At 54.0% G+C, this 16,504-nt stretch overlaps 1 protein-coding gene across 3 annotated transcripts in view; it reads right to left on the bottom strand.

Annotated features, from left to right (window-relative positions):
• Positions 1-447: 447 nt before the first annotated feature.
• TBL1X (transducin beta like 1 X-linked) overlaps positions 448-16,504 on the bottom strand; it is a 68,924-nt gene continuing 52,867 nt past the window's right edge. For 2 of the 3 annotated variants that reach the window (XM_059679050.1, XM_059679049.1), the window contains exons 6-17: positions 15,853-16,159; positions 15,320-15,452; positions 14,746-14,887; positions 14,212-14,275; positions 13,995-14,092; positions 10,696-10,756; positions 9,600-9,721; positions 7,793-7,867; positions 7,352-7,479; positions 4,735-4,900; positions 2,538-2,639; positions 448-1,933 (exon numbers count right to left, since the gene is read on the bottom strand). In XM_059679050.1, coding sequence (XP_059535033.1) covers positions 1,907-1,933; positions 2,538-2,639; positions 4,735-4,900; positions 7,352-7,479; positions 7,793-7,867; positions 9,600-9,721; positions 10,696-10,756; positions 13,995-14,092; positions 14,212-14,275; positions 14,746-14,887; positions 15,320-15,452; positions 15,853-16,159 — 1,425 coding nt within the window. In that variant the 3' untranslated portion in view covers positions 448-1,906. Of the gene's footprint in view, positions 1,934-2,537; positions 2,640-2,720; positions 2,763-4,734; positions 4,901-7,351; positions 7,480-7,792; positions 7,868-9,599; positions 9,722-10,695; positions 10,757-13,994; positions 14,093-14,211; positions 14,276-14,745; positions 14,888-15,319; positions 15,453-15,852; positions 16,160-16,504 lie in introns of those variants that run through there. The other variant, XM_059679051.1, reaches the window with a different exon arrangement.

Below are 16,504 nucleotides of genomic sequence, written 5' to 3' on the forward strand. Positions count from 1 at the left end.
GTCCAGGACCAGAGTGGTGACGTCATAGACTTTGGGCTTGGGAGATGCGAGTGGTGACGTCATAGGCTCTGAGCTTCGCCGAGTGTCCGGGCCACGGCCCAAATAAAGCACCCAACTCGGAACCAGCACTTTGGGGTCTTCTCCGGCCGGGACTCGAGAATGTCACGTATCCACGGGGCGCCCGGTGATGACGGCACGATGAGGTTCCGCAGGCCCGGCCCAGTCGGTCTCTTGGACGCTCGCACTTGCCCTGAGGGTGGATTTCCGGCTCCGCGGATGGATCCTGTCTGGCGGCCGGGACACGGGAGGCGGAGCTCCGCGCACGGCCGCCCGCCCCGTCCGGTCCCCGCTGCGCCCATGGCCCCCCTCGCACTGCCCCCTGCAAAACCAGCTCGGCGGCGGGGCTGCCGGTGCAAGGGCTACCTCAGCAAGGACAGGAAACTCCCGTGGGAACACAAAGCCAGGTTTAATTATTTAAAAACTTTTAAAAGACTCATGATTAGAAAAGGAAACGCGCATTTGGCGGAGAAAGAAGGGATGGAGACAGAGGTGACGGTGACGTTCCACCTGTGGTTCACCTGCGGGGCCTCCCTCCTGTTCACCTCGGACCAGGGAGACCCAGCGCCTTGGGGTCAGCCGTGCTAGCCGCGCCCCCCCCCCCCCCCCAGCCTCCTGGGCCAATGGCCGTCCCGGGAACCAGGTGGTGCCACCTACAGGCGACTCGGAGCAGCGCCTTCTGTGTCAATGGCTTCAATACCATCTGGTTGGGCACTCGCTCCTGAGGTCACAGCGCACCCGCCTTCATTCCCCTCCTGCGGCCACACAGGCAGACTCCAGGGACCCCGGGCTGCCCCCCGGAAAGAGCGGGGTGTCCCTCCGCCGAGGGAACCCCGCGGCGTCCTCGGATCTGTCCCCCACAGGTGCCCTCCCACTTGCCACGTGGCCCGAGGCCACGGAACCGCTCCCCGGAATAGTTTAAAATAGGGAACCGCACAAAGCTTTCTGTCTGATGGCCATTGTAGGATTTTAAAATCGTTTTAACATAAAAATATCTTTTCTTTTTTCCAAAAATACTCCGGGCTCTCTCTCTCTTATAAGTCTTTTTTTTCTCCTGTAAAAAGCCCCCCTGCCCTGCCTTCCTACATAAAGCACTTATTTTGCGTGGAGAGTGCCCTCGAGACCTACGATGCATAGGAAACAACTATGACAAAGGGATGGAGGGGAGGGGAGGGGAGGAGAAGGGAGGGGAGGAGCGATAAAGCGGTAGACAAAGATTTTGCCACATGTCCCCAAGGCCACATCTACAGCAAATCCAGACACGGAAGGGAGGACAAAGGTGGTGGTGGGGGGGGGGGGGGCGGGCGGGCAAGGACAGGGACGGGAAGAAGGCGAAACCAGCCCCATGGTGGACAGAAGGCCCAGCAAAGCCGCCGGGACAACGAAGGTTGTGGGGCACAGAGGAGTCAGGGTCACCGAGGCGCGCGTTCCCGCAGCAAAGGCTGGTCTCGGAATCTCCTCTGCAAGCCAACCGCGGTGTCCCCATCCTGAGGGAACCACGCAGCCCGCGGGGGTGGGGGGTGGGGAGCTTTCGGGTGATCACCGCAGCTTTCTTTCTCTTCCTGTTTGGCACAGCTTCCCCCCGCCGTGGCCAGCATCAGAGCCGTGTGCACGCACCATCCGGCCGGTGGCGTCAGGCTGCCCTCCGATACAAATGTGTGAAAGGTTTCGGTGAGGACTACGGAATACAGGCTCCGGGTGTGGCCGGGAGGGGCTGGCTCCAAGGTCATGCCCACGTGCCACGCCCGCGCAGTCTCGCAGCTGCAGGATCGAGTCTCAGGGGTGCCGAGGCCCCCGTGCCCACCACTGCTGGTCCATGACTTCTCTTCTCTTTCCCGGGACAATGCGGTCACTTCCGCAGGTCTAACACGCACACCTGTGGGGAGACAGAGAGCCTGTGACTGTGGCTGGAACAGTTCCTGTAAAAAAGGGAACGGAAAAGTTACTTTGTGGAAGTTAAGGCAAGTAACATGGCCAGGAAATGTTACTTGTATGGAAGGGAACAGAGCCGGGTGGACAAATTATATTGTATAGCCCACGGATCAAATCAGGCCCGCCCAACTGTTTTATAAATAGAGTTCTATTGGCACACCGTTCTGAACATTCAGAGAAACTGTAACAACAGCCTAATGACTGAGCCTTTGACCATCCTGGGAACTAATACAGAGGCAGTGGCCATGGTACGGCCCAGACACCGAGTGGCAGGGCCGACGACCAGTCAAGCCCGAGCTCATGGCCTTGGGGAACACGAGTGGGCTACCCCAACCCTCGGCAACCCTCCCGCCGCCCCCTGCCTCAGGGGATCACCATAGGGCCCAGGACCCAGAGACCCTTTTGTCAGCAGAGGGTCCAGGCTGGGGCACCATCCAGGGTTGGAGCCAGGAGCCAGGTGCTCAGCCTGGGCCCTGGGTATCGGCTGTCGGGCGTGTCCCCTTTCCACCCCCCCCCCCCACCCCCAGCACACCGGGGGTGCTGCTTACGGAGCCGTCGGATGCGCTGGCGCCCACTTTGTCCCCTCGGGCGTTCCAGCAGACCTCGAAGATGCCGCCGGTGCCTCGGTAGCTGTGGACCAGGCTCCCACTCTGCAAATCAAAGCAGCCGTCAGGAGCTAAGGGGGCGGGACGGGGCGGGAGCAAGGCCACAGCGCATCCACGTGGTTGTATTTAGCGGGCATCCTATCACTGAGGATCAAAGAGGTTTGAGATCTAGGCAAAAGGAGTGACATAATGTGATAAGGTTTCGACCCTGGGCGGTACCTAATGAAGTTTTTCTTTTTTTAAATATACTTTTATTGCCCTAGCTGGTGTGGCTCAGTGGATAGAGCGTCGGCCTGCAGACTGAAGGGTCCCAGGTTCAATTCCGGTCAAGGGCACATGCCCGGGTTGTGGGCTCGGTCCCCAGTTGGGGGGCATGCAGGAGGCAGCCGATCCATGATTCTCTCTCATCATTGATGTTTCTATCTCTCTCTTTTTTTTTTTTTAAATATATTTTATTGATTTTTTACAGAGAGGAAGGGAGAGAGATAGTTAGAAACATCGATGGGAGAGAAACATCGATCAGCCACCTCCTGCACATCTCCTACTGGGGATGTGCCCGCAACCCAGGTACATGCCCTTGACCGGAATCGAACCTGGGACCTTTCAATCCGCAGGCCGACGCTCTATCCACTGAGCCAAACCGGTTTCGGCTGATGTTTCTATCTCAATATCCCTCTGCCTTCCTCTCTGAAATCAATAAAAATATATTTAAAAAAAAAAAAAAAAATATATATATATATATATATATATATATATATATATACTTTTATTGATTTCAGAGAGGAAGGGAGAAGAAGAGGGATAGAAACATCCATGATGAGAGAGAAACATTGATCAGCTGCCTCCTGCACACACCCTACTGGGGATCAAGCCCGCAACCCAGGCATGTGCCCTGATCGTGAATCCAACAGTGACCTCCTGGCTCATAGGTTGATACTCAACCACTGAGCCATGCTGACTGGGCCCTCATGTCATTTTTCTACGATGTCACTTTACAAATCCACCCAGCACTGTTTCTATGAAGAGGCACTGTATTCCTGGAACGTGTGTTTTCTGCGTGGCCTGTCTGGGCTGCGAGGCTTAGCAGCAGCCTGGCTCCGCGGAGGGTCCCCCCTCACCTCTCCCTCTCCAAGAGCATGGAGCTTGGGTGAGGCAGACACTGGGAAGCCTGCGGTCTCAGTGGACACCCTGCCCATGGCAGCTAGTTCACTTGCCTCATGTACTCCCAGCCCTTGCCACAAGGGGGCATGGGCTCAATGCAAATGTACTGCAATGTCAAACCAGCCACAGGGAACCCCAAGGCAGGCTGGATTACAAGAGGTGAAGGGAGGCCATGCAATCCACCCGAGGTCACACAAACTGGACCGTTGGCCTTTTGCAACGGCTCTGACCATTTCTCCTCCATCGGCAGGAGAACCGAGAGCTGACTGCGCAACATAACAGTCCCTACTCTACCTCTCACCCACGTCCACTCTTTTTTAAAATTTATTTTTAATTTTTATTGATTTCAGAGAGGAAGAGAGGGAGAGAGAGAAACATCCATGATGAGAGAGAATCATGGATCAGCTGCCTCCTGCATGCCCCCTACTGGGGATCCAGCCCACAACCCAGGCATGTGCTCTGACCGGGAATCGAACTCGGGACCCTTCAGTCCGCTGAGCGCCACCCACCTCCACTCTTATATTCAGAACCTCTTACCCAGGGATGCCCATGCTGCCGCATTTACTCAAATGCTGTCTCCTTTGAGTTCTGCCAACAGCACAACCCAATATGACATACCCTTTCCTCTGGAAACATACACTATTTTCATTAGGAAAATCAAAATGGCACCACAAAGCAAACAGATATTCCTTTGCACCCTCTGGTTTGCTACACGATGTGGCCCCGAGGTCAGGGCTGGCCCCGCCCCTTGGCTGACCCCCTGGGAAGCTCAAATGAAATGACACCTGTTCCCCCAACCTTAGTACCCTGGGAGCAGCATCTCTGGCGACAAGGGGACTGGGTTACGGTTTTCCCATCTTCCAGAAAAGGATGAGGCAGGTGACTCACTCCCCAGCACAAACTCCCCAGAGGATGTCTCGAGCCTGAGACACCGAAACTTGACATTGGGCATGCCTCTGAGAAAGGTCCGCGGGATTACCTGAGTGTTCCAGATGTGCACGCACTTGTCGAAGGAGCCGCTGGCCAGGTACTTGCCGTCGGGGCTGAACGCGACACTGTAGACAGGCTCCTGGTGTTTGGTGAGTGTGTGGATGCACACGCCGCGCTCCACGTCCCACAGCCGGACCGTGGAGTCGAACGAAGCGCTAGGAGGAAGGGAGGAAACGTCACCACAGGCACTCGGGACTTTCTCCCACCTCCCCAAGGCGTACATGCATCATGTTTTCCTTGTGTCGCTTTTACGTTTCCAGAGACAATAACAGGGATGCTTCGTCATGGCGAAATGTGACTCTGATGCATTAACAGCAAAGCGATTGTTATAAAACAACTAGTGGCCCGGTGCACAAAATTCGTGCACATTCAAAGGGAATTAGTTAGAGGAAATATTTTAACACATTGTTTGCGGGTAGTTTTTATCGCACGCTAACAGGTGGCGCGGGCCATTTGTGCTAATTTTTTGCACAAATGGCAACGTTCAGTAAAATTACGATAACTTTACATATTTATATGTTACCCGCATTCTACCGCTAGTCTATAAAAAACGAATTAATACGTGTTCCGCGCTCTACTACACTGGTAGAAAGTATAAATACGTAAAATGTATAAATACGTTTCCCGCATACAATGTGTTAATTCCTTTTCTCTATAATAGAAGTGTCAGAGATGAAAGAAAATTACTAAAATGTATATGCAAATCTCCCTCCTGTCAGAGTCTGGAGCACGCCATGGGACCTAGAGTCAAGTCCCCGCCCACTGCCCGCACGCGCTTTGAAAACACAGGAGACTCAGACCTGGCTGGCCCCACCCCCAACAAGCCCCTCTGGGCAGGGGGTGCAGCTCAGGTCCCCCGGACCGGTGCTGGGTGTGGGGGTGCAGCCTCAGGTCCCCCGTCAAGCCCCGCTGGGTGGGGGGTGCAGCCTGAGGTCCTCCACCAGGCACTGAGGAGGGGGGGGCACAGCCTGAGGTCCCCGTCAAGCCCTGCCGGGCGGGGTGTGACCTGAGGTTTACCAGCCCAGAGCCGCGGCGGGGGGTGCGACCTGAGGTCTCCTGACCCAGAGCCGGGGCAGGGGGTGTGGCCTGAGATCCCCCATCAAGCCCCACTAAGTGAGGGGCGTGGCCTGAGGTCCCTCACCCCAGCCAGGTGCCATGCAGCCTCAGGTCCCTGCTGTCTGGTCGTGATGTTATGGTGTCCTGGCTAATTTGCATATTCCTCTATTATATGGAAGGCTAGAAGCCCGGTGCACAAAAATAAATTTGTGCACTGGCGGGGGTGGGGGTGTGTGTGTGTCTCTCAGCCCAACTTGTGCCCTCTCACAGTCTGGGACCCCTCGGGAGATAACCACCATGCTCCCCTGGTGGCAGATGGCATGCCTGATCCTGCAGTGCCTGCCCTGTCTCCCCCGGTCGCACACGGCAGGCCCAGATCCCGCGCTGGGGCGGGCGGTGGTTGGGGATCGTGCTGCCGCCTGCCCTGGGCCACAAATGGCAGGCCCAGATCCTGCGCTGGGACGGGCAGCGGCTGGGGATCTCGCTGCCGCCTGCCCTGCCCCGCCCCGCCCCGCCCACGGCAGGCCCGGATCGCATGCTGGGGTGGACCGTGGCTGGGGATTGCACTGCCGCCCGCGCAGGGCGGCGCAGTGGGATCTGCCTGCAGTATGGAAATTTAACGGCCATCATTGTTGGGTTAATTTGCATACTCTTCTGATTGGCTGATGTGCGTGGTGAAGGAACAGTCAATTAGCATTTTTGTCTTTTATTAGTGTAGATAGATTCCTGTCTTTTGCTTTTGCTCTTTTGGATGCTGTTACTGGGGAAACAGGGTGATTTCACATTCATTGGTTCCTGCAATCTGCTGTGTGCACCGTGGATCCCAGACCCTGAAGGATCCCGGCATCTCCAGCCTCAGAATCTCTCCAGCTTGTTTTTCTAGACGTTTTTACTAAACACGGGGCCAAATGGCGTCCCGTGAGCACTGGGCTGAGGCAGTTCTGTGCACCGCAACCTCAAGTGGTGTGGGTCTGGGCTGCCCACCACGGCCACGTACCCCTCTCCCCAATTCTGGGGACCATGCTGCTTCCCTGGGGGTTCACTATAGAAATGGCTCTGTCAGCCCTGCTAGGGCGGGGCAGCCCTTTGCTGCCGCTCAGAACCCGTGCCACCTGCAGCCCTGGGCTAGACTAAGTAACGCAGGGCCTCAGGCACGCCGAGCTCAGCTCTGCTTGCTTTCTCCGTCCTGATGAAACCTTCACAAAGCCACGTGCCAGACGCCTGGACACAGAACTGCCCTCCCACCAGCCCAGCGGGCACAAGGATCCACACCCTTACTCGGGCGTCACTTCATAGCGTTGTCTCACGGGCCCTACCCTCTCCGGGCAGCTACTCGTGTACAGTTTGGAAGGGCGCGAACTCATTCACAGCACCCCTTCGCACAATTTCTATTCCCTTTGATACAAGTGACATTTCCTGGCCACCTTCCTGGCCATCTCTTTTACAGACTAATGTTTCTGTTCCCTTTGATACAATAACTGTTCCAGCCACAGTGAGCAAGGTGGCTCTGGGAGCCGCGTGGGCCTGGGCTGTGGCCCGTCCCCTCTTACCTTGCGAGCATGATGTTGGCGTTCGGGTTGCTGGTGGCGGGCCCGGTGGGACTCCACTTTATGGTGTAGATCTCTTTGCTGTGAGCTTGCAGGTCATGGACACACGTGTCCTGTTTCATGCTCCAGATCTAGAGGGCACGATGGCAAGCGTGTGAGCAGGCAGGAGTTCTTTCTCCAGCCAGGAATGGCTCCACACCGTCACGCTGTGAGCGCTCCTCAGGTTTGGGGCCCTGGGGCAGCTAGCCCACCCGCGGGTCGCTGCCCAGGTAGAGGGGTGGGCAAAATCCCGGGGGCGCCAGCGGCACCGAGTAGCCATGGGGCAAACTTACGGCAGCGGGCAGAGTGTTCCATACAAAATCATCACCCAGAGCAGCCGTGAGGGTAAGACCTGCACCGAGTACGGGGCTGCCCGGGATCGAGCAGCCCTTCCTTCCACGTTACCTTTAATGTCATGTCGTCGGAGCAGGACGCCAGCAACATTCCAGCAGGATCCCACTTGATGGCATTGACCTCATTCTGAAAGAGAGCAAAGGATTTTACAAAGAAATGAAGGCCTGTGAGTAGGTACCACAACCGTCCAGCAGGGGGCAGCAGCGCCCCGTCATCTCTTCAGACTATTCATAGTTTCCACCACAGGACTCAGATTTTCCTGCTGCTTACTCTGCCTTTCTCCTGTAGGTAAATGCACAGCCGCACACCATGCAAAACCAGTCACCCGCATCCACGTTTCTCTAAGAAAAACATCACACCTCGGGAGCCAGTGCATTTACATTTAATAAGCACAGCACAGAAAACCAGTATGACCACCGACCACCGTTGTTTTGAAACTGACATTAAAATCATTTTCATCCTGGCCGGTGTTGCTCAGTGGCTAGAGTTTTGGCCTTATGCACCGAAGGGTGGTGGGTGGCAGGTTTGTCCCTGGTCCCAGTCAGGGTGCACGCAGGAGGTAACCAATAGATGGGTCTCTCTCCCATCAATGTTTCTCTCTCTCCCCCACTCCCTCCCTCCCGTCCACTCTCTAAAAACCGGCATTTTCCACCAAATTCAGGATACTGGCTATTTCTATGATCTCTCTTCAGGTTCATTAGCCCTATGTCTGCAATCTCAACCGGCTGTTAAACCCACCCATTAAGATTTTCATTTCAGACATCAAACTTCTCAGCTGTCAGATTTCCATTTGACCGTTTTGTTTTGATTTTAAATATAGTTTTCCTTTCTCTGCTAACATTCCCCATCTATTCATTCATGACGGGGATCCTTTCCTTTATGTCGTCACATATTTAATAGCTACTCCAAGTCCTTCCTCCAAAACCCAACACCTCACCTCAGGGTCTATGTTTTCTCCACTGCCTGCCCATACCTGGGTCAACCCAACCAACTGAGATATTACAATAGCCCAAGCAGCAAAGGGCTGCAAAAGACCTGGTCTGCAGTCACAGTACCTTTCTTTTCTCTGTTATTAATCACCCCACCCCCAGGGACAATTAGATGAGAACCATAATGGCATCACAGATTTGAGTAGGAGGAGGAAAAAAAGCCCTGGCCGGTTAAGCTCAGTGGGTAGTGTCGGCCCATGGACTGAAGGGTCCCAGGTTTGATTCCGATTAAGAGTACACACCTCGGTTGTAGGCTCAATCCCTGGCTCTGGTCGGGGTGCAGTGCAGGAGGCAACCGGTCGATGTGTCTCTCTTACAGAGACGTTTCTCTCTCTCTGTCTATCCCTCTCCTTTCCACTCTCTCTAAAAAAATCAATGGAAAAGTGTCCTCGGGTGAGGATTAACAAAAGAATAAGAAATAATAAAAAAATTAAATGTGTTAATAAAAAAATTCAAAAAGCAGGTGACAAATCTGCTTAAAGGAATGTCAGTAGCATTTTAATAGGGCATCAGAAATCATGCTGCAAGAAATACTCCTATCATTTAAAAATCCAAGGGACAAGTAGGCCGTCACAAGCATCTTTTTTTTTTTTTAAAATAGATTTTTATTGATTTCAGAGAGGAAGGGAGAAATAGAAACATCAATAATGAGAATCATGGATCGGCTGCCTCCTACATGCCCCCTACTGGGGATGGAGCCCGCAACCTGGGCATGTGCCCTGACCAGAATCGAACCTGGGACCCTTCAGTCCGAAGCTTTATCCACTGAGCAAAACCGGCTAGGGCTGTCACAGCATCTTTTAATCCGAGGCTCCCCCTCCTGGCACATGCCCATGAACTTGAGCCCCATCGTCAGGCCTCCCACTTACCGTGTGTCCCTGGAAGGTTTTGACGGGGCGGTCACAGCTGAGTCTGCAGACGTGAATGCACATGTCGGTGCTACAGGAGGCGAAGGTCGTGTTGTTCTGCCAGTCCACATCGAGGGCGGGGGCTGCGGGCGGGACAGGGGGTGGAAAACTGGAGTCTCTAGAGCCCAGGCTGCCCCACGTGGCCTGCTGTGGCCACAACACACAGAGGGACGTGGTTAGGGCCGCAGCAGCGGCTGCACACCCCTGTGGGAAAGACGCCCCACCTCAGGGGGACCCTGCTCTCTTGGCCCACATCTGGGGATCTGGATTTTCGAAGGCTCCCACCATTCCCTAACTGATAAGAGCAGCTTCTGTACTTGAACTGCAAACTAGTAGTTTACGCCAGTTCCTTCCAGGCGTCTGGAACCCGGGACCGAGAGGCTGCCTGCAGTACCAGCCTCCATGAAGATCCTGGACAGGAGCTCTCCACTGAGCTCTACGTGGCCCCTCACACTCGTCTCTGGGGGAGTCGGCCTGTCCTTGGCGACTCCGGGAGAGAAGACCACTGCCAATGCTGGATTTCGCCCTGTGACCTTTCCCCTCTCGGCCGACTGTGCTCTATATGTCCTTCCGCTGCGACAAACCTGAGGTGGGACTCCCCCATGTGGGCACGATCTCAGGGATCCCCAACACGGCCCGCCTGGGCTGGCAGGAGAAAGAAGGCCACACTGGTCCTGGGATTGGTCCCCTGGGGTGCTTTTAACGCTTTGATGCTGGGGAATCTGTACCGTGGACGCCTGAGAGCACTGCGATCGCAGCTGGATTCCATGGACACACTCCTTGGAGTAGTGAGGAATATCTCACAGGACGTTTCATGGGGGGGATGTCCGACTGATGGCTTAGACCTGCTCTCCAGCCGTGAGCCCGACTCAGGGCTTCTGGCTGAGCGGCGCGCCCACTATGGGAGCACACTGACCACCAGGGGCAGCTCCTGCATCGAGCATCTGCCCCCTGGCGGTCAGTGCGCGTCATAGCGTCTGGTCGTTCTGCCGTTTGGTCGATTTGCATATTAGCCCTTTTATTATATAGGATTACAAAACCAACCCAAAAGACTCACCAGAGTGAAACGGAAACTGCTGCTTGGCTTCTCCCGTGTGGGCATCCCAAATTATTGTTGTCTGTGCTCCGCAAACAAAAAGGAAATGCTAGTGAGTGTTCTCCTCGCCAACTTTCCTCTCGGAAAAGTTATCATACAAGACAGGGCAGCGGCCCCTCCTCCCTCCGCTCCAGTGCTGCCCAATAAACACAGGACGCAAGCCACGCGGGGAACTTTGTTTCCTAGTAAGCACTCAATACCAAAAAGAAAAAGAGAAACTGTTAAAACAACCTTTTCTTTTCGTTTTTTGGTGCTGTGACTCGGATATGAACCGAGGCTGCTGTGGCCATGAAACTACGTCTTAACTACACATTTTATTTTACTCCAGTATGGCCAAAATATTGTTTCAACATGTGATCAGTATATAGCTAGCTGTTCATGAGATCCTCGGCAGTCTTTTTGCCTAGGTCTCTGGAATCCAGTGTTTTATATGTAACAATCTCGAGAGCCAGGTGGGGTGGTGGCGACTCCACAAGACCCAGCAGCTGTAACTGATAATTGGAAAAGTGCCGAGATCGGTGGGGGTTTCCCTGCTCCCATTACAAGTTGAAGAAACTCATAATAAAGCTTATCTAAGTATCTTTCTGGCACTTTTCCAAATGAGGAGCTGAAGAAGAAACGGGCATTTCTGAAAACTGCCCTGTGCGTCGGTCACTCCCTGAATTGGGGATAAAGAGCAGAGCAACTGAGTTGCACTGGCACGAGGCACCCATGCAGTGATCTATAAATAAGGGAGAGAGACAGTTTCCCTGGAAAACAAACAGGAATTCTTCTTCTTTTTTTAAAATATATTTTGTTGATTTTTTACAGAGAGGAAGGGAGAGGGATAGAGAGTTAGAAACATCGATGAGAGAGAAACATCCATCAGCTGCCTCTTGCACACCCCCTACTGGGGATGTGCCCGCAACCAAGGTACATGCCCTTGACCGGAATCGAACCCGGGACCCTTCAGTCCACAGGCTGACGCTCTATCCACTGAGCCAAACCGGTTAGGGCGAATTCTTCTTTTTTTAAAAATAGATTTTATTGAATTTTTTACAGAGAGGAAGGGAAAGGCTAGAGAGTTAGAAGCATCGATGAGAGAGAAACATCGATCAGCTGCCTCCTGCACACCCCCCACTGGGGACGTGCCCGCAACCCAGGTAGAAACCCTTGACCGGGATCGAACCCGGGACCCTTCAGTCCGCAGGCCGACGCTCTCTCCGCTGAGCCACACCGGTCAGGGCCACACAGGAATTCTTATGAATCTACTTGATGTTGGGAAGATAGGGAAGCCCCGGAGGCAGCTCAGGGAAACCACTGGGATTTCGTTTTCATCAACTCACTCAACCAGAACGTGTGCACCTCCCTGTCGCTGACAATAGAGCTCTAGGTTGAAGAAGAACTGGTGCAAGTTGCGTCGGTTGCAGACATTTTCAGAGGAGATACTCAGAGCAGGGAGTGCCTTTGAAACCTGCTTCTCGATGTTTTGGGTCAGCTCTAGCCAAGTGAACATCTTTTGTTCATTTTTTTGCTGGGTCTAACACTTTTCTGACTCCCCAAAATCAGGTGCTGCCAAGAATATAGAAACTCACAATTCTGATGCAATTTCACACACTACCTCAGTAATCAAGTCATTCTGTTGATGTCTATGTTAAATATACCCCAGATAAAAGAAAACATTAATTACACAAGAGCTGTTAAGAATCTGAACTAGCTTTAGCTTCGCCAACGTGGCTCAGTGGTTGAGCGCTGACCTATGAACCAGGAGGCTGCGGTTCTATTCCTGGCCAAGGGCACATGCCCGGGTTGCATGGTTGCGGGTTCGTTCTCCAGTGGGGGGCGTGCAGGAGGCAGCCGATCCGTGTTTCTCTCTCATCATTGATGTTTCTATCTCTCTCTCCCTCTCCCTTCCTCTCTGAAATCAATTCAAATATATTAATTAAAAAAAAAAAAAAAAGAATCTGAAATACACTTTAGCTCCGTGAGGTTAAGCTTCCACTGAAGGCCAGCGCCAGAATCCCCATAAATTACACTTCCTCCCGGGTATTATTATCTGCGTGCAGGAGGCAGCCGATCCATGATTCTCTCTCATCATCGATGTTTCTCTCTTTCTCTCTCTCCTTCTCCCTTCTTCTCTGATATCAATAAAAATATGTTTTTGGTGGTTTTTTTTTTTTTTTTTAAAGAAAAGATAAAAAGAAAAGAGGCTGCAAAGTTGGAACAAAGGGTTTACTGGCTTAAAAGAGAGAGATAAAGAACACACAATTCAATGACCTAGAGCAGTGATGGCGAACCTATGACACACGTGTCAGAGGTGACGCTCGAACTCATTTTTTTGGTTGATTTTTCTTTGTTAAATGGCATTTAAATATATAAAATAAATATCAAAAATATAAGTCTTTGTTTTACTATGGTTGCAAAGATCAAAAATATTCTATATGTGACACGGCACCAGAGTTAAGTTAGGTTTTTTCAAAATGCTGACACGCCGAGCTCAAAAGGTTCGCCATCACTGGCCTAGAGGGTCACACTGGAGTGTGGAGTTCAGCAAAGCTATTTTTGCCAAGGCCAGATGGTCAGTACTTTTGGCTTTGAGGCTGTCGCTGAGCTGTGCACCTCAAGTGAGCAGGGGAGCTTTGCACAAAGGTCTGTGGAGGGTGTGACATATTAAGACGTGACGGGCGTCTGACTGGCGTGGCTCAGTGGTTGAGCATTGACCTATGAACCAGGAGGTCACGGTTCGATTTATTTTTTATTTATTTTTTTTTTTTAAATATATTTTATTGATTTTTTACAGAGAGGAAGGGAGAGGGATAGAGAGTTAGAAACATCGATGAGAGAGAAACATCGATCAGCTGCCTCCTGCACATCTCCCACTGGAGATGTGCCCGCAACCCAGGTACATGCCCTTGACCGGAATCGAACCTGGGACCTTTCAGTCCGCAGGCTGACGCTCTATCCACTGAGCCAAACCGGTTTTGGCCACGGTTCGATTTAGATTGCGGGATGGATCCCCAGTAGGGGGAGTGCAGGAGGCAGTGGATCAATGATTCTTTCTCATCATTGATGTTTCTGTCTCTCTCTCCTCCTTTCCCCTCTGAAATCAATAAAAACATATTTTAAACACACACACACACACACACACACACACATCAAGCACCACACATTTCTTAAGAGGAAGCAGAAAGCCTCAGAATTCAAAGAAACCACGATGTTATCTAGAGATTCAACACCAGTAAGCGTCTACCGATCAAAGACGTATTTTAGCGAACACTCACTTTGTCCACACCAGCGCTCAAAATGTAATTCCCCTTTTTGTTCCATTTCAAGGCAAAGATGGGGCCTTTGTGTTGGCCTAAGGTGCTGGCCAGGTTACCTGTGGTGTAAGTAAACAAACAACAAACACGCTGACTTCAAGGCCACGGCCCGTTCACGCGGCGCTTCCACACCAAAGCCGCTCTTCTCCGACCCCAAGCCGAGGGTGGCAGCACTCACCGTCTTCCGTCCAGATTCTTGCGAAGCCATCGTAGGAGCCCGTGGCCAACAGCGTCCCATCGCTCTGCGGGCCAGAAAGAAACAGGCCGACAGAAACAGCTTAGCGGGGGCGGTTCTGACAAAGCGAAGAGAGCCTCTCACCCCACAGCTAGAACATTCTCACGTCCATAACCGGTCCCCAGCCCGGCCGGCGTGGCTCAGGGGTTGAGCATCGACCTGTGAACCAGGAGGCCACGGTTCGATTCCCGGTCAGGGCACAGGGTTGGGTTGCGGGCTTGATCCCCAGTGTGGGGTGTGCAAGAGGCAGCTGATTGATGATGACTCTCTCTCTTCTCTCTGAGATCAATGAAAACATTAAAAAAAAGGAAGAACTATGAAGATGGAAGTCACATTTCCTTGGCTGCTCAGAGACGTGGGCTAATGCCGCGAAGGAACCTGACATGACCTGGCTAGCTCTCGGGAAGGGAGCCCCACGACCCCAGCACCCCACGTGGCACCAGACGGTCCAGCATGTGGGAGGCGGCCGGGGCTTACGTTCCAGTCCAGCGAGGTCACGTCCTTGTTGCTGGGCACGTCGTGGCCGCCCTCGCGGATGCAGTGCCGCAGCACGAGCTGGGTGGACGCCCCGTTGCTGCTCTCGTTCAGGTTCCAGATCCGCGCCGTCGAGTCTCCGGACCTGCAGAAGGAAGCGCCCCGCAGTCAGCTACCCGCGTGCTCACGAGTTTTCTCCCTTTCCCCACCATGCAACCTGCGTCAGGGCCCGCAGCCGACGGGCAGAGGCAGGCCACGGCTCCAGGCCAAGCTGCTCGGGGCCGGGCGCCGTGAGAGACCCAGGGGCACGGCCTGCCCTAAGTCCAACCCCACGGCAGCTGTTTTTTATCTCAGGCTTTTCTCCGCACCATCTCTGCGGCACGGAGTAATTTTAAATGCAGGCATTAGCCCCCACCCAGGGAGGACACGGGGACTTCTCCACAATTTTACCACAGTCGGAGGCACCCCAGGAAGGGCAGCAGGGGCGCCCCAGGCTTCGGTCTGCACCCCTGAGCAGGTGCCCGGGTAGGAGAGAGGGAACGCGCTCCGGAGGCGGGACCGCGGCTGACGCCCTTACCCCGAGGCCAGGAGGTCGCTCACGGGGTTCCAGGCGCAGATGAAGACCTCGGACTCGTGGCCCCGAAGCACCGTGGCTTTGCTGGGTGGGATCTCCACGTCCCCGTCTATTTCCATGGGCTTCGAGTGATTATCTGTGCGAGGGAACAGAAGCCGCGTGGCTGAGCAACGTGGGACGGACGTGAAGAATTCGTTGGTCTGCGCCCACTCACGGTCACCTGCCACGGGGCTGGGCTGTGGCCGCAGCCTCAGCTGAGGCGGCTGGGAGGCTGTATGTGAGGAGGCCTCGGGGTGAGGTGTGAACACCGTGGTCATCTCGACCCTCAGGGCCGGGGCGGCTGTAAGACTTATCCGAGGGAAGCAAATTTCACTCAGGGAAGAATGCTCACGTCTGCATAAGACATGCACAGGTGCATGCACATACATTCACACACACACACACAGTGCACACATACACAGTCACACACAAACTAACACAGGCACATGTGTGCACACAGATACGCACGCATCTGCATGCTACATGCCCGCACTTACTTATGGCATGTGCTCCGTTCTCCTCCCCATTCACTGTGGCTTCCCCGTTCTTTGGGGCGCTGGGCTGGGAAGCAGCTGCTGGGGTCACCGTGGCTGTCGTGGTGGCCGTGGCCACCGTGGCTGCTGCTGCTGCTGCTGCTGCTGCTGATGCCGCCGCCGCCGCCGCCGCCGCCGCGGCTGCCGCACTGGCCTGCTGCTGCGCCAGCTTCTCCCGGAAGGCCTGCTGCCTCGTCTGCACCACGTCGGGCATCACGGCGTCGATCAGGGACAGGGACTCTATGGGGCGGCCATCGAATACCGTGCCATCCTGGGGGAAGGCAGGGGACGGCCATCAGCCCCGAAGCTCCTGGCACTGGGCTGTGGGCACCGCAGGCAGTTGGTGCGGGCAGAGGCGAGGAGGGGCAGGCGCTGCCCAGGGCATAGCGGTGGGCAGAGTGTGTGTGTAGGGGTGAGCCTGGGTGCAGGACAGGGTGTAATGATGTCCTCAGTGGGGGACCCAATGTTTGGTAAATACCACACTGAACTGGGGCACTACCGTATTTCATGTAAAAGGTGATCTACTGTATCTGAGGCACTACCGTATTTCATGTAAAACGTGCTCTATGTAGCTGAGGCACTACCGTATATCATGTAAAAGATGCTCTATTTGCCC

Source organism: Myotis daubentonii, chromosome X, assembly GCF_963259705.1.
Source record: "Myotis daubentonii chromosome X, mMyoDau2.1, whole genome shotgun sequence".
NCBI lineage: Eukaryota > Metazoa > Chordata > Mammalia > Chiroptera > Vespertilionidae > Myotis > Myotis daubentonii.